Raw genomic sequence first — 25,324 nt, forward strand, 5'->3', positions numbered from 1 at the left:
TTATAAATTTATTGAGATTTTTTTTTTATGGTCCAGCATATGGACATTTGCTGATGTTTGATAAATGACTTTTGTGAGCTTGAGAGAATATATTTTTTTTCTGTTGATGGGGTGAAAAATTTCTATAAATGTCAATTAGGTTAATTTGGTTGATCATGTTCAACCTTTCTATATCCTTACTGATTGTATATTCTATAAACTATTAAGAAAGAGTTATTTCTCAACTATAACTGTGCATTTGACTATTTCTCATTGAACTGCTAAGAATTTTTGCTGTATGTATTTTGAGAATACATAAACTTTATAATTGTTATATTCCATTGATGAATTAACCCACTTATAATTTAAAAATGACCACCTTGATTACTTTGTTTTATCTGAAATCTGAGTTATCTGATATTAACAATAGCCACTACAGCTTCCTTTTGATGAATGTTAGCATATATTTCCCTATTCATTTACTTTTAACTATTGTTTTTTAACTAAATTGTGTTTCTTGAGAGGACTTATGTTTATATCTAATTTTATAATCTCTGGCTTTTATTTGAGATGTTTAGACCACTTATATTTAGTGTGAATATTCTTGTGATTAGGTTTAAATCTATCACATTAGTTGTTTGTTTTTTGTCCCAGCTGTTATTTGTTCTCTTTTACATCTTTTTTTGCCTATATTTATTTTATTGTTTTTAAAATCATCTTTATTGTTGAAAGTATTACAGATGTCCTCCCTCTTCCCCCCAATGGTTCCCATCACCCCACTACTGCACCCCTGCCTTAACCACACTATTTTCTGTGTCTACTAGTTATGCATATATGCACATACGTTCTTTGATTTATCGCTTCCCGCACCTCCCTTCCCTCTGAGGTTATTTAAATTAATTGCATATTTATTTTTGATTCTTTCATATTTCCTTGGTTGGTTTATTGAACCTAACTCTATTTTGTTATTTTGGTAGTTGCTTTAGGATATAAAATATATATGTTAATTTACTAGAATCTATTCTCAAGTTATATTATTCCACTCTATGGTTTTTGAGCATGTCACACCAATGTATCCTAAAATCTATAATGCTGTTTGTTAATTAAATTACTTAATATATTATTTGTAAACTTTGTTTAAAATTTTCACTCTTTCCTTGCATATATATAGGCCAATCGTGTTGAAGCTGAATAAGTAAATACAATCAGACAAAAAATTCTGAAAAGACAAAATATATATAAAATTGATTTAGTGGTATGTTAATGAACATATTATTAAATTGTGCCTTGGCAAACCTTTTTTCATTACACCTGATAAACGTCACTGCAGGGATATATCTATATCTATTTATATATATGTATTCTCTTTTTTAGTCATGGTCACAGAATTGCATGTAAATATAACTGACTATATATGTGTACTCTCACTTCAAATAAAGATAGAACTACTCATCTATATAGGAGCTGACTCAAAGTACAGAACATGATCTAAATATTTGAATAATTCTGACTATGAAATTTTTTTTTTTTTGTCTAAGTCAAATTAATGACTCTTCATTGCATAACTCTAAGTGCTCACAGATATCTTTGTCTTTCCATAAATTCTTTTTAACACTTTAAATTTATTTTGGTAAAACAACCAGAAGCTATGTCCAGGAGATTTATTAGAATTTACTTTTTTTTTTCTGGAAGATAATGAAGCCCTTGGGCCAGTGCTTATTTTCATGCCTAAACTGGAACTCTGCTTGTAGGAATCAGGGTAACCATTTGATTATGTTCTCTTCTGGCCATTCTTAATCATATTCTTAAAGTAGAATCTATCTTGTTCAATTTGCCCAGGAAAATAAAAAATATTTTGCTAGCATTACGAAATTTGGATTTATAAATAAAGTTATGTAAATATTAAAGGATAATCTTGACTTACTAAACTAGTACATTTTAAATACATTTAATGTTTTTTTTTTTCAAAGTTAAAATAAAATTTAAATATTAAAGAGGACAAAAATAAAAAATATACAATTCACCTAATCTAATTAGAAAAATAATAATGCACCTTGACAATACTTGAATAGGAAGAGCTATGAAGTGCACTTTTTATCATAATTTAGCTATAATAGCATCCTACAACTTATAAGAAAATAAAATAGAACAATGAATAATTTATCATTTGCACTGTATATGTGGAAAGTGTGAGGGTCTCACTATATTGAAATAGCATGTCTATGACAGGATAATGTGTCATGACCAATAGCAGTCATCTACTTGACAACCAAAGGCACATTCATACTTTTTAATGTCACCCAAATGATGTCACCCTAAATGCATTTACATTTTGAAGGTTAAAGTGTAAATGTATACAAGTGAAATTCTAAGAGACTGACATAACACATCATATAATACCTTTAAGAGTCATTTTAGTCCTAATGAAGATACAGAAACAAAATCAGAGTATGAAAAGAAAAGAAACCTTTTTAAATGACTTAAAGGGAAATAGCAACAGAATCTTCTTCTGAAGGAAGAAAGATCCTTGAAGAAAGCAGCTAAATAATATTTGGAAAGGAGTAGACTTATATACTCTATGAGAAAAAACAAAATTATTCATGTGTTACATCAGCTAATAGAAAAGCTCTCAATAAATTGTTAGGATTTTACCTTCTAATATGGCCTATTGTGGTTAGAAAAAGAAGCTTCTTTTCATGAAGTAAAAATGTTTAATTAGTTAACTGCAGTAGGCATTTATCATATTCTAAAGCATCATCGTGTTTGCCAAAGGCTATATGCCTGTTTGAATTAACCAATCTGTCTGCATCAAAATAATAAATCTAGAGAATATGTTTATCTTCCTGTGTTTCAGTTTCTAGGTAACCAGAAGTTTACATAATATATTGGTCTTCTTACTAGGTGATGAAATTCTGGGCAAATTATGTGTAGGTTATTTAATAAAATACAAACTATAATGACAAGTAAGCTTATTGCTGAAATTTTGCTTTTTAAATTTTCAATTCTAATTTTTTATTAGATTTTTTTGCTATTGTTTATTGCATCTTGATAAAATGCATCTTCTGTGCATTTTTACCACAGCTTATAATTTCTATTTCTTGTTTAAAGGATAAAGTGTAACCCAAAACAGCACTTTATTTTGAAAAAATATTTTTATTCAAAAACTATTGAATTGTCATTTTGAAATGCCTAAATGAGTAAAGATATGATATTTTTAGAGCTCAAAGAGAAACTATGTTTATTATAATTTATTTACCACTTACATAGTAGTGACAAAAACTATGCAAGTAAATTTATGCAAACTAAATTTTTAGTCTGCAATATATTTAAAATGTAAATGCAGTTGGAGTCAGACTATAATCATAAATAATTTGAGAATATTTGATAGAATCATTATTCTTTGCATATCTACATAATTAGTTCTTAAATTTCTTAAGTATGCAAATAATTTATTCTGTAAAATATAAATATTGCTAAAAAAATAAAGAACAAGAGTTTTTCACATTATAGTCTATTGTTGTTTAAAACTATACCATTCCTTTTTTAGCATTCATGTAGTTATTTGCATCTTTAAGGCACTAGATTATTATATTCTGAAATTTATCAGTCATATGCCTCTACCAATATAATTTGTTAGACATATGCTCCTTATAAAATAAAATACATAGATAAGTTATATATGTATACAATTGCAATATATTATTTTAACAAATAATATTATTCTCATAAAAATTAAGAATATAATTTATAATATGAACTTTCTACTCCACCCACTGACCATCTTGTGTAATTCTGAAGGTCAGTACACCTGCTCTGAATATTACTGTAATAACTTGTGATTTTTAATGCACAAAGGAACTAGATCTTAATATAGAGATAAAGTTGGACAAATCAATGAATATTACTAACAATTTATTAATACTTTCTTAAAAATATATTTTAAAAATATATTCATTTTAGTTTTCTGTAACATTATTTTCCATTCTATTACCAAGAAAATGGCAGGTAGCTATAGCACAAACTGAAAATTCTTCTAAATAATTTCTTTAGGAAATCATAAATTACTGCACCTTTGCCATATATAAACCTATTTAAGGTCATAACTTTAAAATTAAAATGATTCACCATGGATACATGTTGAAGGCAAATTTATATTACTACAGCAAGTTATCAAGATAAAATGATATATAGACTTACCAATCTTTCTAAAAGAGAGATCATTAATCTTTAATAGTGATATTGGAAACCAAATGATTTTGTTTAGTTATATAAATTCTGTTGATCATCTTGAATTGTTTATCAAGGAATCTAATTTCTCTGGGCTCCAAAGAACTGCTGCTTTGAGCTTTTATTTTTTCATCATTCTATTTAATTGTAGCCCTGTAATGTAATTTAATGTAAATACCGTCTCTATTGTGGCAGTGCAAAATTTCTTGTAACAGTAACCCATTAGAGTATATTAAAAGTATTTATCATGATCCTCACAAGTACCAATAACACAACAAATAGAAACCTGGGATGCAAAATTGGTACAAATAATTCAGAAAAATCTCTCTCCATTTGTCTTCATGTAAAAAAATCCAGAACAATAACAAATTGTTCTAAATATATATATATATATATTTTTTTTTCAATAAGGTATTAATAATTAGTCATTTCCATATCTAAAAATCAAAAGAAAATCACTCTAATAATGAGCAAATACCTCTAAATTTGCCAACATTGTGAAATTCATGTACTTAATGAAACTAAAATTGAATGTTGATGGGTCCTTACCCTGGTTTGACAATTTGACAGTCTGCAGATGGCATAAAATTCTTCTAAAATATTATACTAAAGATAATTTGAATTACATTGTTTCAGATATCTTTTCAATTTTTCACATTTCTTTCAATCTCTATTTTCTCCAATTTAATACTCTCAGTTGTTTATAAGTTTTCTCTCTCCAATTTTAATACACTATGAAAGTACCTTTGAAGATATTGGTGTTTTTCCATCTCCAGGAGGAGTATTTTTAATTTTAAATTTCTTTGTAACCTTATTTTTTTATTTAAAAAATTAGAAAATATAACTATCATATAAATCAGCAATTCCACTCCTGGAAAAACAAAAACACTAATTCAAAAAATATATATGCACCCCTATGTTCATTGCAGCATTTTTCCAATAGCCAAGATATGGAAGCAACCTGTGTGTCTATCAATAAATGATGGATAAAGAAGATGTTATGTATATAAATCACATGTTCTTTATAGAATATTACTCAGAAATAAAAAGATTGGAAATCCTGGCATTTGCAATTACATGGGTAGTCCTAGAGTGTACTATGCTAAATGAAATACGTCAGATAGAGGAAGACACACTCGTAGAAATCAAGAACAAACTGATGGTTGCCAAAGGCTAGGAGTAGACAGATGAAAATATAGTCAATAATAGTGCGATAATTTTGCATTGGTGACAGATGGTTACCAGACTTAGTGTGGTAATCACATAGTAAGGTATATATATCAATTCATTATCTTGTACACCTGAAACTAATACAATATTTTATGCCAAGTATACTTTGCTAAGTATACTTTCATTTTAAAAATTCAAAAGTGTTCTTTGGCATATCTACATTTTTTCTCAAATGTATATATATATCTGTAACTAAAGATCAGAGACTTTAAAAAATACCCCCAATACTATTATCACTTATAAAAATCAACAATAAAACTCTAATTGCAGCATTTAACAAGTTAGTATTTACTTATCCAATTATAATTGTTTTACACTTCATTTATTAGAATGAGGATATAAATTAAGTGCATGTATTGTGATTGGTTCAAATGTTTCCTAAGTCTTTTAGTTTCCAGATTGTCCCTCAAATTCTTTTATTTTCTCATAGTTTTTTTTTATCCTCATCTGAGGACATTTTTCAATATTTTGTTCAGATAGAGTGGGAGAGAGAGAGAGACATCGATGTGAAAGGGACACATCGAGTGGTTGCCACCCACTTGACCCAACCAGGGCCGGGGACAAACTGCAACTAAGGTACATGCCCTTAGTGGGAACCAAACCCGGGTCTCTCCAGACTGCAGGACGACGCTCTAACCACTGAGCCAAACCAGCCAGGGCTATTTTCTCATAGTTTTTATCTTGTAGAAGAAACCAAGACATTTTTTCTCCCTCTAGTGTTGTGACAGTCTGGCTTTTGTTTATTCTGTCATTATTGTGTTGCTTCAGATGTTCTTCCCTGTCCTGTACTTTACATAATGTTTTAATATTTTTTTAAACGTTTGATGCCCTAGCAGGGTGGCTCAGTTGGTTGGGGCGTCATCCCGAGCACCAAAAGATTGCAGGTTTGATTCCTGGTCAGGTCACGTGCCAGAGGCCAACCTATGGATGGTTGTCTCTCACATCAATGTTTTTCTCCCTTCCTGTCTCTCTAAAATCAATAAAAACATATCCTCAGGCAAGGATTAATAAAAATAAAAGGTATAACTAACTAAATAAATGAATAAATATAAGGCCTTTATTATGTCGAGATATGATCCCTCTATTCCTACATTGCTGAGAGTTTTTATCAGAAATGGATGCTGGATTTTGTCGAAGGCTTTTTCAGTATCTATTGATATGATCATGTGGTTTTTATTTTTTATTTTATTTATGTGGTGTATCACATTTATTGATTTGCAAATATTGTACCAGCCTTGCATCCCTAGGATGAATCGCACTTGGTCGTGGTGGATAATTTTTTTGGTGTATTGCTGGATCCGAGTTGCTAGTATTTTGCTCAGGATTTTGGCGTGTATGTTCATCAGGGATATTGGCCTGTAGTTTTCTTTCTTTGTAGTGTCTTTTTCTGGCTTTGGAAGGTTTTCCTGTTCTTATGTCATTAAACATCACATTGCTTTCTTCTCTGCCTTTCCCTGACACATGATAATAGCATAAACATCTTGTAGCTTTCATCAGTTTATTTTCACCAACTTGTAGTTTGAGGTTGGTGGGGGATTACTGTTAGTTTTTTTACAGATGTTGATTTCTTTGTATTTTTAGTTTTTCATCTTTTTTGTACTGTTCATATTTAGTTTCTTGCTGCATATATTAATTACTTCTTTTAATGTCCACATATGTCAAGAAGAATTTAAAGTCTAAACAAGTATGGAGTTTTATCTTCTTTTAAAATTAATTGTATATTACCAACATATATGAAAAGTCTTTCATATCAGACGTTGTACATCTATTTTTTTAAAATAAAATAGTGAATAGTCAAGAACACCAGTTACAGAGAAAGGTCTAGTACATTGGAGCTTAACAAATATCCTATAAAAGAGCTGTGATACATTTACACAATGGCACACTATGCGACTGTAAAAAAGAAGGAAGTCTTATATTTGTGACAGCATGGATGGACCTGAAGAGTATTACACTATGTGAAATAAGCCCGTCCAAGAAAGACAAATACCAAATGCTTTCACTAATATGTGGAATTTAATGAGCAAAATAAACTGATGAACAAAATGCAACCAGAAGCATGGATACATGGAACAGATTGATGAGTGAATAAAGAAGGTAAAGGAAATCACTAAAGAAAATATAAGCACCCAGTGGACATGACAGTAATTTGGTAAAGGCCAAGGAGGGAGGAGGCGGGGAAGGGCGAAAGCAGCAAAGCGGGTAGGGGGAGGGGAGTTCCTACAATTACGTCAAAATTTTTAAAAATTTTAATTAAAAAGAAATACCAATTCACTTTGGAAATAAGTAGCCCACTGAACACGTTTTTTCCCCTTCGTGAAATGTGAAGAGAGTGAGGAATCAATGCTGGAATGTAGTGGTTTGTGTAGCAACAGTGTGTTGAAGAGCATTATAAAGTTCATAAAATGACAAAAAAAAAAAAAAAATGTAGGGTAATGTGTCACTTCTAATTGTATTTAATAAGTTCCTATCTAACAATTAAGTATTCAGAGAAATATGGATGTAAATATAATGCATATTTGATTTTTTAAAACACTGTACAAAACTACTGTTTTCAAAGAACACTGAGCTGAGCATGGCCAAACCTGGATAAGACTTACGGCACTGCCACAAAAATATTTGGGAATCCAATACTATAACATGTCATCTGCATGTCTGTAGATGGGTCTGACCCTTTATTGATTAGCTGGTTAATCTGAAAATAAACTATGAGTTTCATGTGGATTTTTTTGTGTTTACACATAGTAATTGTAATATTCTTCTGGTTATTATATGCTTAGTCATGTAATATAAAATCCATATGTACTCTAAAGCCACTAATTTTCACATATGTTTACATTGACCATATATCTTCAGTGAAACCTTCTAGTGATTTATTTTTATCATACTTTTAAAAGATATAAGATCAGATTTTTATGGATCAGGGTGTGTATGTCCAATATCAAAGAAGTAATGCTCTCTGGCAACTTACTTTCTTAAAGCTATTAGCAAACAACTTCTTAAATAAATTAATGTTCAACTCTCAACTAATCAGTTTGGCAGAACGTGAAAATTTGCTTGTCAACACATGGGATCATTCACAAGATCCTTTGCCTCAGGGTATTGACAGCATGTCTGCAAGATAAAAAAAGTTGAAAAGTGATAATATTTTATTTTTTTCTTGTGTCTTGAAGTGACTTTCTCTGACCTACAACTATAATTCTCTTCAATTATTTGGACAGACAATAAGAATGGTAACATTTTTATGTTCAGATGAATCTGACAAATTATTTCCTTAAACCAATCCTCAAAAAAGTTACACAACCCTAAAAAAAGTTAGCCATTGTCATGAATTAAAATATAATCTCACTAAGTATGGGAAATAGTCTTATATTTTAGAAATGTTACATAATATATATTCAAACATAATATTTGATATCACATACTTTAATAATGTTAAAAATAATTCATAACCAAATTTTGGTAACAGGTTCAAGAAAATATTAGGGATAGCAAGACTACTTATTTGTCAACATAGTCAGCTGTCTTATGTTATTGACCTCTAGGGAAGAGTTTTTTCTTTCTTTTTTTAAATTTTTTCTTATCCTCGCCCGAGGACATTTTTCCATTTTTTGTTCCGATAGAGTGGAAGGGAGAGAGAGAAAGAGAGACATCGATGTGAGTGGCTGCCACTCACACAACCCAACCAGGGCCGGGGACAAACTGCAACCCAGGTACATGCCCTTAGTGGGAACCGAACCCGGGTCTGTCTGGACCGCAGGTCGACGATCTAACTGCTGAGGCAAACTGGCCAGGGCAAGAGTTTTCTTTCTTTCCATACAAATGATGTATGTAGCACTGAAGAAAATCTTCAAATAATTTTTAAGATAGGCTCAATTTATGTAATGCATCCTTGTTATGAAACTGTTTTATAAAACATATCAAATATTTTTAACTGAGTAAACAATGTCTATCATCTACTATATTTTTCAAAACATGGTATTTGTGAATAAGTAAAATTATGAGGAAACATAACCGTGTTTAGAAATGAATGTGTAACTCCTGTGGAAGACAAAATTCTCCAGATTGTCTACCTAAGTCCATCTTACATCACACAAAAGAGCCGAGTGATTCAATTACATCCAATACCACTAATGCAGCACAGAGGAGAAAAAGGTCGGAAATCTCAGCAGCCAAGACAAAACAGAAATGAGCATGGCATAGGAACAAACGTATGCATTTTTATAATAAATCAATTTCCAGGATTTCCCCCAGTACAGCAATTATATGAAACTCTATTAATACCAAACATAGATTTTTGCATTTGTATTTATTTTTAAGTGATTGTGCATCTGTAGCTATAAAATCCTTTACTAAGAAATAAAATTTCTTGAGTAAGAGAAAAACAGACACTATCATCTGAAATAAACCCTCCACCTTCCATTAGAGAAAAAGACTCCTTAGAGTCCCAATAAAAACCTATACATTGAACTTAATGACTAGAGTTTAATTTTACAGTACAGGAGAAAAGAAACGAGAAAGCAGTATTTTTTTCTTCTTCTTTGCAACAGTCACAAGAGATTCACCACTAAACTGTCAGAGCTGAGAAATGGAAAACCTGCTTTAACATCAGATGCGAGGGAGGAGATGAAGACTTTTAATATCACCACTCCGCTGCACCAGCAATAAAACAGGGATCTTGCAGCATCTGTTCAAAGTCTGATGTAATTCTTCGGTGAGTATTCCCTTAGAACAATATAATTTTCTAAAGTATCAACCCTAGAGTATGCAATTCTTCAGAGAAGGTTAAATTTCCCTCTCAGTTATAGTGTTTTGAAAATGCCACTGCTAATTACATAGAAATATTAGATACTTCATGAATCAATTTGGTAGAACTATTTAAATTGATGCAGATGGCTTCATTTATCTAACAAATCTAATCTCTCTGACTAGAGAATCAGAATCTCCTCCAGTTTGCTTCTAAACTCTGGGATCCTAATTTAGAGCATTGCTGGAAAAATGTTCTCCCCAAACTTGATTTAGAAATGATTATTTGCAGAATGAAAAACGAATACCTAATAAAAGAGTCTTTCGGAGAACTAATAAATGTTACAAATGTCAAGTAAATCATTCCAAATATCAGAGAGTAAATATAAAACTAATACATTAGGAATACTTCTTTCTAACTTTCTAAAAAAAACATGTACAGCCCTGTGATAAATATATTTATTATATTAATAAAAATGGTATAAATATCTTTGTGCTTTAAGGTTTTTGTTTTTTTAATAATCTTCAACTAAGGACATGCTTTTATTGATTTTAGAGAGAAGGTGAGAGAGAGAGAAACATTGATCAATTGCCTCCCATATGCACCTAAACCAAACTAGAACCGAACCCACAATCCAGGTATGTGCCTCTGCCTCCAACTGGGAATTGAACCTGTGACCAAATGATGCACAGGATGATGCTCCAACCAACTGAGCTATACTCGACAGGGCCTTATGCTTTAAGTCTTGATAAATGATTTAAAAAGTCTTTATCATGAAATCATATCTCAGTACAAACATATATATGAATCTTCATAGCAACCTTACTCAGAGTGAGAAAAACTGGCAAAAATCTAAATTACCATCTAAAGAAGATGGATAAACAATGTGGTACAGCCACACAGTGGAAACTTCTCAGTGACGTCACAGAACAAACTACCTATACACACAGTGACATGAATAGTCCTCAAAAACTTATGGAAAGAGAAAGAATGCAGGAGAAAGACCATATACTGTGTGGATGATTCTATGAAACTCTAGAAAAAGGGTAAATAATAGCAATACAAAGCAGACCAGTGGACACCAGGGACCAGGGATAGAAAGAGGCCCAAAGGAAATTTTAAGATGACAGAAGGTTTTTTTAAATTTTTTTCTTTATTGATTTTTAGAGAGAGAAGAAAGGAGAGGGAGAGAGAGAGAAACATTGGTGAGAGAGAACATCGATTGGCCACCTCCTGCATGCCCCCCTCTGGGGATTTGGCCTACAACCTGGGCATGTGCCCTGACTGGGACTTGAACCAGTGACCTCTTTGTGCATGGGTCGATGCTCAACCACTGAGCCACACTGACCAGGTGACAGAAGTATTCTTTATCTTGATTGTGGTGATACAAACATAACTATGTGTGCCCGTACACTTTAAAATGGCTGATTTTCATATATGTCAGTTATTTCCTAAGACAAGTGAGGCAAAAAAATAATAATAATACTGATCTTGCTGGTGGCTTTAATAAAACCAATGTTAGAGGAAAAATAACTGCACTAAATTTACATTTTTAGCTTAAAATTTAAAAAATACTTTATAGCAGTGTAGAAGAAATTTTGTTATGTGTGCAGTGAAGAATACTGTGATCAATTTTCTAACTTACAAAACTACATAGAGATGAAGTGAAAAAAACTTTCTCCTCCTAAAGAGGAAACTGGGTTCTAGAAACAGGAAGAGTTCCCAGAGAAGTCCTCACTGCTCCTAGTCTTCCCCTGAGGATGGGGCTGGAGTTGGGAGGTAGTTACCTCACTTCTTGGCATGTGTTGCCACATGCAGACAGCTGCCAACCCCCAATGTCCTGGCTGCGGACCCCGGCAACCCAGCACAGGGTGCTCTTTCCCCCTTTCCATCCAGGGAGCACACTGTCTGTGAAACAGAAGAGAGGCTGGAGCAAGACATTTTAATAAATAAATTATAATAAACTACTCATTTTTATGGAGGCCAGACCATGCTGAAGAATCACGGTCAACTCAGTCTTCTAACACTGTAGGTAATATTATGTTACTTAACATAATTTTCCTCCATTTGCTATTTATTAACCTTGGGTGTAATCGTTTACATGACATCAAGAGAAAACCTAGTAAAGTCGATCTTGTGGTTCCTTGATACGCATCTGCTAGTTAAAGGGAGATGTATTCATGAAACTGGCTGGTCTTCATGTTTGTTTTCTTTCTTACATCTAGTAATGAAATATTTCTTAGCAATTTCCCAGGGACCACAAGCAAATTACTGTCTCTTTGGCAATGATATATTTTTGCTATAAAAATAAATGAATTAAACTAGTATCTTCACCTTCTCTGCCATCTTTAAAACTGTATGAGCTAATGTACTACCTGCCAGTGTATGTGTAAGGTGTGGAGGCATGTTATACCTCTAATCAACCGAATAAAAACTAACAACCACACATATTAAGGGTTGTTCCAGTTTAATTATTATGTCCCAGATTACTATGTGAAAGCCAGAGAGTTGCCAAAACCCCTCCATATTATAAAATACTTGTTAATATTATAAAATGTTCTTTGTGTTTCTAATATTATGAAATATTCTTTAAGAAAAATGATAATCATAACAAAAGTTTCCACATACTTTCTTTTAGAGTATTAATGCTATAAATATTATTAAATAAAATATGAATAAAAATTTAATCCTTAAACTATTTTGGATGAACTGAAATACTTAAACTATTAACTCAAGACACGGTAGCATATGTCTGTTCAGTTCTCTGCTTACTATCTTATTCCTTATTGTTTATGTTCCTGGATTTATCAGGGTGACTGTTGACTTAGATGAGTTTTATTTAAGTAAATATGATATTGGTGGGGCTACTAAATAAGTAAACATCACTCACACATTCAAATAATACTTAATAAAATAGAAAAGTGAGTTATTCAGTATTTGAACACTGGAAAAATTATTCTGATTTTAAATTACTTTAGCTTTAAGTTATTTCAAAGGGAGATAGAACACAATATAGTGTTACCTCAAAAAATTAAAAATTGAACTTCCATTTGACCCAATGATCTCACTTCTAGGAATATACCCTAAGAAGCCTGAAACACCAATCAGGAAGAATATATGTACCCCCATGTTCATAGCAGCACTATTTACAATAGCTAAGATCTGGAAACAGCCCAAGTGTCCATCAGTAGATGAATGGATAAAAAAGCTGTGGTACATATACACAATGAAGTACTATGCAGCGGTAAGAAAGAAAGATCTCTTATCCTTTGAGACGACATGGAGGGACCTGGAATGTATTATCCTAAGTGAAATAAGCCAAGCAGAAAAAGACAAATACCACATGATCTCACTTATATACGGAATATAATGAACATAACAATCTGAGGAATACGGTAGACCCAGAAACATGGAAGTAGGGCACAGACTGACATCCCTCAGAAGAGGGGGTGGGGGAATGGGAAGAGATAAGCCACAGAACTTATATGCATGTATGCATGACCAATGGACATGGACAACTAAGCCGGGGATGGGGCAGGGGTGGGGTGGGGAGGGGGGTGCCAATGGGAAAAAAAAAGGTGAAATATCTGTAACAAAAAAATAAATAAAAAATTTTTTAAAAAAGGGGAGATAGGTGAAAAGAAGAAAACAGAAAGAATGGGAAGGACATTACATAAAAGGGACAAATAATAGAAATAGTTTTCAAAACAAGCAAAATTTATACAAGGAAGAGAAAACAGTAAGCCTATTATTGAGAAAAAGGAGGCAGCAAACAGAGCTTAGAAATGTGAACATGAAAGCATTTGACATTCCAAATTCTCCAAATCAAAGACTACATTTTGTCTGCCTGTTTTTGTTAACCCCATAGTGATGCTAGAATAACAGGTGTTAACAATTATATACCTATGAAGTCTAAGTAAATTTCTGATATTTAGATGTCAATAAAAAATACACAAAACCCTTTCCTGTACTGACATTTGGTATGTTTGCTCTCAGACAAGTTAAGTGCTGTCGACAAGCAGTATTGCACAATTGTGGGCACAGTTCACAGACAATGCCTTGTGAATGCATTCCTGGAAGAGTAAAAAACAGTGTCCTGGTTGCAAAAAGTCTAGTAGGGCAATCAATTGTGTTCATAGCAAAATATATAACATTTTATTTATATCCTGGGTATTTCATTTTCCTGTCATTTTGATTTCACTCTTCGTGAACCAATACTCACAGAAGCAAAAGTGAATTCAGTAATGTTATTATTCATCAGATGGAGTGGCTGAGACCCCTTTGTCTTCAGCTCCATTCAGCATTATTACCTATGGCCAGAATGCAGACCTCTCTACCTTTTATCAAAGGTTGGCAAGAGCTCAAACAAATTTTCAACTTTTCATGACAACTCTGCTCAGCTAAGGAGTGATTCAGATACATATGACGAAGAAAACTGCCATGTACGTTTTAAATGACTAGTAAAATTAACTAATCAGGAGAAAACAGAATACAAAGTCAAATAAACATCACTACAACTAATGAAATTCAGAATCTAAATTAGTGCTGATAGTGCACTTGAGGTAAGTGCAGGGTTTTCTCTTTAGCAATCCCACTCTGGGCCCATTATCCTGTTAACTACCTAAATGCTAGTACCTCTAAATTCCCCAAGCTGTGCTAGAACAAGTTGTCCAATTTTGCTTTCAAAGTACATGGCTTATATTGGGGTCAAGTTTCAATAATTTAAGGTAAATATTGAATGGCACCTGTCTAAAAACATACACACAACAAAAACTTCTTCAACAAAAGCTTTCTTAAGAAATTAAATATCATTGTTATTTAACTTTTTAGATAACCATTCCAACTTGGTTTGAAATTACTCATAAAGTTAAAAAAATATATATGTTATGTCTTACAATGAGCAAAGTAAAGCTATTTAGGAAATGTTTCTTTGAGATACCCAATTCTATTAGAATAATGAATGACACATTAAAATGGGTCAATTGTTTTGGTTACTGCATATGTGAGCAAAGCAAAGATAGCATCCAAGGTAAAAAAATAAAATAAAATAAAGCAAATACTATTCATATTCTTAAAACTATGTAGTGAGAGAGATAGGCCATGACTTATGTAGGACTAAATAATATAAAATATACTAGTAATATACAAAAATATATCACTAAATTGAATCACTTTAAGAGTCTGCTTAGAAAGTCTTTCCTAATATAGAAAACTGGTGAAAAAGAAAGAAGGAAAGAAATAATAGCAATGAGTATATTAGCAGGTAATCTTGATGGTCCATGTATTGAATAACTTAATACCATATCTAAGTTTTACCATCTGCAAGAAATATAAGAAATGACTTACAAAGCAACAAATTCAGTTTATTTTCTCAGCACAAAAATGCCATATGTTTCTTATTTTGGCTAAGACAAATCTTCAGCAATCCAACTTGATCAAAAAGAGGTACTAAGCAGAAGAAAACTGTCTCAAACGTGGTCTGGTGCTTTCTATAAGGTGTAATTTACTTCCCCTTCTGGGCTCCATCTAGCATCCCTGGTAAAATGCCAGAGCTCTTGCTTTTTTGTAGTAAAATTAAGAAGCCTTATAAAAAAATTAGAATTACCTACCCAATTAACCTTGAGTCATGTGACATTAAACCAGACATTCAAAGGTGCAAAGACCTTCAACCAGCTTTATAATTAGTCTAATACTTTTTAACTAGAACATTCTATTTTGGGACATTCTATGTCTCACCAAATGCCTCTACCAAGAAGAAGTCTTTGAAGCAGCTTTCTTGGAAGACTTTTCTCTTACTGACAATTCTGAAATAATTTTTTTTTTCAGGTGCTTCAATCATTTGATATGAGAATAGGCATTCACAAATCAAAAATAAATTATGAGTAATAAAACAATAACACAAGACATAAAACATACAAATTCACACAAACCCCAGAAATCATCTAAGTTGGTAGTAATTGCCATGACAGGGCAGTAGAAATGCAAGACAACAAATCTAGTATTTGGAAAGTCGCTAACAATATTGAGAACCATTTAATTATACATATATATATATTTATATATATACATACATATATTTATATATACATACATATACACACATATATTTATATATACATACATATATATTTATATACACATATACATATATTTTTATATATACATATATTTATATATATATACATATATACATATATGTGTGTGTGTGTATATATATATAGGAATGTACTCCAGTTACCTAGTGTTGCATAACTAACCGTGCCACACTTAGTTGCCTGAAATAACCATATCATTACTGTGCTTGGATTCTGTGGGTGAGGGATTTAGACAGAGTACAATGGGGATAACTTGCATCTGTTCCCTGAGCCTAAAGCTGCAGGCGGGAAGACTCAAGTAGTCAGTGATCGCTCAAATGGCTAAAGGCTGATATCACTCGGAGATTTATTTACTTGCATGTGAAGTGCCTGGATTATGGTGACTCAAAACTGGGCTCAACTGGGATTTCCCAGTGGTACATATACAAGACCTCTCCATGTAACTTTGACCTCTTCCCAAGGAACAGCTCACAGGATTGTCAGAATCCTTGCAAGGTAGCGTAGAGCTCCAAGAGATAAGTGTTCTTGAAAATGAAGCAGAAGGTGAACTGTCTTCCAACCTAAGCTTAGAAATCATGAAGCAACACCTCCTCTGCAGTCCATTAAAGCAAGTCACTGAAACATCCTGATTTAAGGGGAAGATAATTAGATCCTATTCAAACCTGCACGGAATGTAGAATTTAAATATTTCAAGACAGACCTGATCTCTTTCTTTATTGGTTATATCTCATATGAATTTTGGTTACAATATTTTGGGTGAACCATATAGCTCAGGACAAAGACAGATAGGCTTCCTCAGTGGTAAAAAAAAATAAATCCTTTATAATTCTCATTTATAAAATGCAAAATGTTTAGAAATTTCTGATTTCTTATATTGGATTTTTTAATAGCTTAATAAATAGGAATACCCAACAACATGCTATGAGATAGTTTGGTTCTCTGATTCCCTTATCTCAATGGGAAACAAGGGTATAAGTCCAAATAACAAGTGACAAGTGACAATGAAGGAAAAGCTACTGTACCAGTAACATTAAAAAATTATTTTTTGTATATAATCCTGGGTGTATGAATGAGACATAGGTTCTTGTGAGTTTCCAAACAACAGGTCTTCATTATAAAAATTAAAATAAATTTGTCCAGCTTTAAATAAAATCTGACTAGAGGAAGTGCAGGGATGTGGGGGAATGGGTGGTAGGTGGAGGGGGAAGAGGACATAGAGGGGATAGATGGTGATGGAAAAAGTAATAAACTAAAATAAAATATTAAATTTTGTCAGCTAAATAAATAAATAAAATTAAGTATAACTGATTCACAATACATAAAACATTGCTTCCTCCTGCTCTGTCGTTAAAGCTTATGAAGACTTGAGCATGGATAGATTTATGACTTTGGTTTTTCAGTCTAAGTTCAAAGCACATTACAGTGAATGACTATACATAAAAGGGTTGAAGATGCTAATGTGAAAAATTATTTCTAACATTGTGCCATATAGTTCACTCTTCAACTCAAACTTAACTATTTTGAGGGTTTGGCCACTTGGAGTCCAAATATATCATAGGTTGAAATAACCTTGTATTGGTTCATCATGGAAACACAGGCTTCATTGTGTCCTCACAAAATATATATTTATAACAAAATGTTCCTAATAATATGTGCTACTGCTCAGGTGGGATGCTTTAATGTTACTGCACTTTCTAAGAATTCAGATCAGAGAAGCAGAAGAACGCAGTGAATAAATCTAAAGTAAATCCCTGCCTATCTGTAATGAATGATACACTCCTTGTTCTTCACAAATTCAACTGCTATTTAGGCAAAGTATTATGCTTATTTCTCTGTCTCTGTTTGGAAGTCCAGATGGGCTGGGCATTCTTTTCTGCAAGGGAAAGTGGAGAGAGAACCGTTGATCTACTGGACAGTTTATCAGTGACACAGCTAAAGTTAAAATTAAAGTGTCTAGGCTCTTGATTTTGTGGGATTACCAATTGCTTTGTTGTTGGGGATATTAAAACGTTGAAACAGGAGTCTCTGTAACCACTCCCAGCCTGACTGACAAGCAGTGAGCACAGCCTGGCCCTCCAGGATTTGAGAGAGGACCGAGCTGTTTGATGTGAGGCATCGCCCAGAAGTCAAATGAGAAAGGATGACTGGTGTGGGGATCACACTCACTTTGCCCACCAGGCAGATGCATCACTTTGAAGATTTTTAGTTCATTTTATTGTTGATGAAAATCAATCTTGCCATGGAATCAGAAAGGATTTACTATAGTTGCCATCACCAAATACATGACATATTATGAAATAGAAACTACACTTGTTATTAGCACATCAAAGAGAGAAAGACTTGCCTTGAGAATTATCACACATTTTCAAATACAACACTCCCAAACAGCACTTTATTTTGAACACATATTTAACTTGCATGTTTTAAGACCACATGCCATAATTTCAACCGAGCTTATGACTAGGTGGGCTAAAATACCTTTCATTACAAACATCATTTATTTGCAACCTGGCCATTTGTGATTTCCATTGAAGGACACTAGTTAAGTGTGCAAGAAATTTGTTTCATGATTTCCTATTTCCTCATTCTTACCTGGCTGTGTTCAGCTGTGGTCTGATTTCCTCTCACCTATAACCGTTTTTTTTTTTTTTTTCTTGGACATAAAATGTTTGTTCCATCCAGCTGGTGTGGCTTAGTGGTTGAGTGTTGACCCATGCACCAGGAGGTCACCAGTTTGATTCCCGGTCAGGACACATGACCAGGTTGTGGGCCAAATCCCCAGTGGGGAACATGCAGGAGGTGGCCAATCGATGTTCTCTCTAATCGATGTTTTTATCTCTCTCTCCCTCCCCCTTTTTCTCTCTCTCAAATCAATATGGAAAAAAAATGTATGTTCCTCACTCTTTACAAAGATAAGACTGTAGAACCACGGTTTCCTTGGTTCTTCTTCAACATCTCTGCCATCTGAATCACTAAAAATAGCAACACTCTCTCTGAAGCTGCAGTAAGTCACCCCTGAAGAATCCTCAGAAGCACCTGCCAGAGAAGTCAGCAGATGCACGCTTATCTAGAACCAGCTGGCCATTCGGTGCAAGAAGAGCTAAGCCTTGAAAGAAAAGTCTGAGGTGCCAGTTAATTTCCACAGGCATTTTCACATATGGCAAACATACTGTATATTTCACTTTCTAGATTTTTTTAAAGATACCTTTTATCAACACAATTGAAAAGTTAGCTTCTATGCAAGCATTCCTAGATGGTTTTATTTTGAATAGGAGTTCACATATTCTGGGATCTGACCCATATGGGAATAAAATCATGAATATAAGGTATGATTTTGCTACTAGTGTTATCTTGTATACTACTCAATTTTATTTTGTTTTCATTTTCTTTCTTGGCAGGTAGTATTATTGGCTAGGTGCAACAAAATAAAAAGGAATGTTTACCCACCACCATCAAAAACAAAAAACATGAATACAAGCATTCAACTTGTTATAATCTTCTCACTACACTAGACCACTAAAACTATTATGCAGTTAATTTTATAAAGATCTCATAACAAATATTAAACTTCATATTTTTCTAAGGATTAAGAAGTCTTATTAGACCTATAAAAACAAAACCAAATGAGTTTATCCTTCTTTATCCTACTAGTTCAAATAATTGATAATTTCTTACTTTTCTAAAACAACGTGTTAAATAGATCAGGCTGTTTAATTAAGTTCTATGAGGGCTTGAGTCATGTCTTATTTTCTAAACGCATAATATTCCATCTGTAGCTGGGCACATAGCAATCACGTAAGAAATATTTTTGCACAGTTATTTGGTCCTGACTTAGACAACTATCCGAGTATCTTCTTTCATCATAAGGTAAAGATCAAGTTTATGACACACATCGTGTAGCATCCTAACAGCACACCCAACACAGAAAAGCAATCTTCATTATTTCCTAGGAAGGTGAGACAAGCCAGTAATTACAAACAAGGCTATTAAACAAGTTTGTGTGCAAAGGCACCTGCCTATGGGACTGCAGAGCAGGCTGCTGACCCAGGCTTTGCCTGCAGGTGCACAGAGTGCCTGGTATGCTTCAGTAAGGCATTTGTGTGTGTATGCATGTACTGAATACAGTGAAAAACAGACTTGCAGTTGTGTGTTGAGTGCCTTAATGCCTGCTGATACAAACTTCAAACACCACTAATTTTTCTAGGCTTGAGCTACCAAGCACCATTCAATTTAATACAAGTTGTTTTCCATTTCCTCTTTCAATGAGATTTGCTTTGAACAATCCAAAAACAAAATGTGGAGGTGTCCTTTAATCTTAAGACTACATGGTTTATGTTGGGTTTGATGAGGCTCTAACAGTTGGCAAAGAAATTTCTCTAAATCTTTCTACCTCTCTCTTTTAATACTTTGGTTTACTCTCACTTTCAGTGTGTGTGTGTTTATATTCACCATATCTATAAGTAAATATATAAATACATATACGTATTTAATGTCTATTTCATCCATGTACATACATATGCATATACATACATACATATAATGGTATGAGATCATGAAGGGAAGAAAGAAACATGAACAGTAGAGCTGGAAGAGGAAGAAGAGCCAGTCATGAGGACTGAGGGAGAAAACAAAGAATGGATGAGAGCAACTGATCGCAAGGGACACACTCAGTGAGTTTTGCCATGAAGGTGAGCAAAGAAACCAGGCAGAAGCTAAATGGGAACAAGTATCATTATAAACAAAAATATGACTACAGTTGCCATAATAGTTATACAGATATGGTTATAGGTAAAAATACAGATTCTCCCTTAGAGTCACCACACCTGGAATTCTGTTTCTCATTTCTGATTTTCCTGTGGTTGGCTCCTTTTTATTATCCAAGGTCCTACTTGATCACAATATTGTTCCCACTACCATTAGCCTCTTTTCTCATCCTCTGTTGATTTTAATCCATAACAATGATCAATTCCTGAAAGTATAAAGTGTGTTTATTCATTTATTTATTGTCTGCTTCTCCCATTGGAAGGTAAACTCCAAGAGGGAAAACATTTTAGTCATTTTTATACTTGTCAAGTAGAACTGTGAACATCACATGGCATGTCTAGTGACTACCTTGTCAATTAACACGTAAATATATGGCTGTGTGGCAGTGTATATATGCACACACATACATGCTTCCAGCGCAAAATCTGATGAATGTTACGTATATGTTAGAAAAATAAAATCATATAAAATGTTCTTGCCTGTTCAGGTCATGTTGCAGAAAGGCAAATAGCACCATAGTAATCTATAATTTTTATTTTAAAATCAAGTGTTTATAAAGGTAAACTTTTTTATAGCCATGCTTGTACTTTTATTTCAGCTGTGTGTCTAATACCCTTTGCAGTTTAGGTCCTATCTAGATTCTAAAAAACAAATGTATTATATAGTATTATACATTCTTATTATTGCTATTGTTATCATTAAATGTTTTTATTTTGAAGATAATTGTTTTTATTTTGAAGATAATTGTTTTTATTTCAAAGAACAATGAAAATACTCAAAGCATAGCCTAACATGATGAATCGCCAAAAAATAATCAATGGGAAACAGGACTTTAAATAACAGGTGACATTAGTAAGTTAAACTTCATAGAAACTTAATAGAAGCATATTTGTTTCTTGCTAAATTTTCAAATATTCATGCTGGTACCTAACATGCTCAGAGGGAAAACCAATCCATTTAGAACTTCATGAACAGGAAAAAACATCCAAGTATGTGTGAGTAAAAAATATACACCCATCTGTTTTAAAAGATGTGGAGAGACTACATGGAGACCCCTGGGCCGGCAAAACTGGCTGGGACATTTCTCTGGGCTGTAAAAGCTTACAGTTCAGTGAGAAAAACAGAACATTTCAGTAAAATATGTGATGAGAAAAGAGAGTAATTATCCTGTTATAGTTGTTCAGGAAAGCCCTGCAGGGGAAATGATGTCTGATCTAAATCTTGAAGAATATGTGAGAGATTAAAAGCACATCATACAAAGTTTATATTGTAAGCATGTGAGCTATGAGGAGAACATACAGGAAAAATGATATTAAAGGATATGTAACAGTACACATATAGATTATGGTGTCAATCTGTCCTCACATATAGAAAATCCAGTTAGGCTTGTAGCAGAGCGTAAAAGCTGATCTCAGGACTAGATACTGGTGTCACCACTTCTTAAATACTTTTTTTTTTATTTCTTTTATATATACTCAGAGAAACCATAGGCAGGATTGACTAGAAGGTAGTTATTTTTGAAATTATGTACAGTATAGAGTAACCAAACGTTACTGAAAATGAAAAACTAGTAAGAAGCATCCCTTTTACAATTTGCAAAATTAACTATTGATCCATTCTAAAAACAGGACTTATATAGAGAATCTGCCTCAACATCTATGTGTAGTCTTATTACAATCAAGGCCAAATATCTTATGTATACAACATGCATCAGTTCTGTGATATTCTCACTATAAATTTCTTCATTTAAGATGTTTAATAGTTCAAAGACAGAATTCCTAAGCAACTGTCCAAATAATTTTCATAGTCATAAAAAATGTTTGAACGTTTTATTTTTTCATGATAACATAGCAAATCAGACAAGTATGGCCTAGCCAAATGATAATACCATAAAACACCCACCATTTCTCAATGAATTTTAAAAGATCCTTTAGGAATAAATTGCTAGAAATAGTTATTCTCCAAAGTGTTGAATTCTAACACACAGAAAATTGCTAACGTTTTATAAAATGGAGAAATGATAAAGTTCAGATGTGAAATAAATTATTTTAAACATCAAAGCTGGTGTATTTCTTAGTTTATTGTTCTTTTGGGGTCAGATGAGTTGTTTAATATTATTGAAACATTTCAAAAATAAAGTGGAAATCTTAGATTTGGCAGATAAGTATTTAAAATTGCTTCAGGTAAAAAGATCAAAGTGAAACAGAGCATAGAGTTAAAATGGGTGTGATTAGGAGATGGTGGAAGAAAGAAAAGGGATCCAATCAGGAAATTAAAGAAAATAGATATACAGAAATGTCATACAGAGGATACTCAAAAAGTGAGAACATTTTATTGCAACCCACACTAAGGATTAAAGAGAATAAAAATATGGAATTACATGTGCTGAAAATAAAGGCTGACAACTGATTTTTATGAAAACATAGGAGATATCAGAAAGTGAAAGAGAGTGGTACCATGAGGGGAAACTCATAGGACATGATGAGAGAACAACTGAGATGTGCTTGTAAATGTGGCCATCAGTGGTACAGGTACCCTCCTGGATGTGTTAAATATCTAATTCAAAGTTCAGTACCTTTGCTTTGTCTCTCATTGATCCTTTGCCCAGGATAGACATTTTAGCACCCGTTTCTTCCTGTAGCCTCTTCAAGGAGTTTCCTCTTGGTCCAAGCAATTTCCCCACAAAATTGAACTAGGAAACAAAATCAATAAAATGTTGGTTTTAAGGCAGGGAAGAAGAATAATTTGCACCAAGAATAACTGATGGGTTATGGGTTTTCAAACTTTGTCATTGAGAACAGAGTTATGGCACACACACACACACATACACACACACCCCACACATTGCACACACACAACTACTTCAGACCTCTAATCTGGAATTTATTTTAAAAGAGATGCCCTTTCCTAAATGAATGCCAATATTAATAATATATGAAACTTATTTACTATATCAAATAAATAAATCACTTATTTAAGAAAGTAGGAGAAACACTATAATTCAAAATGTTTCTAAAGACACTTTTTTACTAATCTGATTTAAAATAAATGATTTTAACATATCTATGAACTTCCATAATTCCAAAAGTTGATATTTAAAATTGATTTGTAAAAGAAAATTTAATATTTATGTTAAGTATTGTATATATTCATAATATTCTGTTGCAAATAACATTATGTTAAAGAGTTGTTTTTAGGATCAGTAAATAAAGAATTTAGATACATAAAAAAAAGTTTAAAACACCAATCAGAAAGAATTTATGTACCCCTATGTTCATAGTAGCGCTATTTACAATAGCTAAGATCTGGAAACAGCTCAAGTATCCATCAGTAAATGAGTGGATTAAAAAAAGCTGTGGTACATATACACAATGGAATACTATGCAGCTGTACAAAAGAAGGCCCTCTTACCCTTTGAAACAGCATGGAGGGACCTGGAGAGTATTATGCTAAGGGAAATAAGCCAATCAGAGAAAGACAAGTATCACATGACCTCACTTATATGTGTAATCTAATGAACAAAATAAACTGATGAAAAAAATAGATCCAGAGTCAGAGAAGAAGGGAACAGATTGTTGAAACTTAGAGGGAAGGGGATTGGGAGGGGGGGGCAAAGAATTTACATGCATATATGCATAACCAATAGACACAGCCAATAGTGTGATGAAGGCAGGGGGTGAGCGGGACTAGGGAAGAGGAAGCCAATGGGGTGAAAAAGGAGAACATATGTAATAATACTTTCAATAACAAAGATAACTTAAAAAATAAATAAATAAACATAAAGCTTCACTATGCCCCAGCAATTCTATAGCTAAGTATTTAACCAAGAGGAATAAAAGCATGTGTTACAAAATAACATTTTATTTATAATCACCTTTAAATTAACAACTGATGCTCATGCAAGGAGAGTAGAAAAACAAGTTTATTCATAAACAGAAAGGAATTAGTCACCAATTGACACAAGAGTATGAATGTATCTCACAGACATTATGTTCAGTGAAAGAGCCAAATATAAAAATGTAGTTCAGGTCAGATTCCATTAATGCAAAATTCTAGAGGCAAAAGTAATACACAGCATTAGAATTCCTAAGAGTGACTGCCTCTTGAGAACTGAAGCTGAGATTGAACTGGCTGGAAAGTGGCATAAAGGAAATGTGTGCAGTGATGGAAATGTCCTGTGTTTTGTTGAAGGTATAGCATATTTTTGTCAAAAATTTATCAAGCCCCACACTTAACACCTATGCAGTTCTCTGTATGTAAACAACACCACAATTAAGAATGG

General features: G+C 32.9%; 1 protein-coding gene across 3 annotated transcripts in view; it reads right to left on the reverse strand.

Annotated features, from left to right (window-relative positions):
• Positions 1–25,324, reverse strand: part of KHDRBS2 (KH RNA binding domain containing, signal transduction associated 2) — a 571,685-nt gene that overhangs the window by 355,018 nt on the left and 191,343 nt on the right. For all 3 annotated transcript variants that reach the window (XR_004957703.1, XM_036248791.1, XM_036248792.1), the window contains exon 3: positions 23,618–23,734. Coding sequence is in view for 2 of the 3 variants with exons in the window: in XM_036248791.1 (XP_036104684.1) it covers positions 23,618–23,734 (117 nt within the window). In the remaining variant the exon portion in view is untranslated. The remainder of the gene's footprint in view (positions 1–23,617; positions 23,735–25,324) is intronic.

This window comes from Molossus molossus, unplaced genomic scaffold, assembly GCF_014108415.1.
Source record: "Molossus molossus isolate mMolMol1 unplaced genomic scaffold, mMolMol1.p scaffold_m16_p_8, whole genome shotgun sequence".
NCBI lineage: Eukaryota > Metazoa > Chordata > Mammalia > Chiroptera > Molossidae > Molossus > Molossus molossus.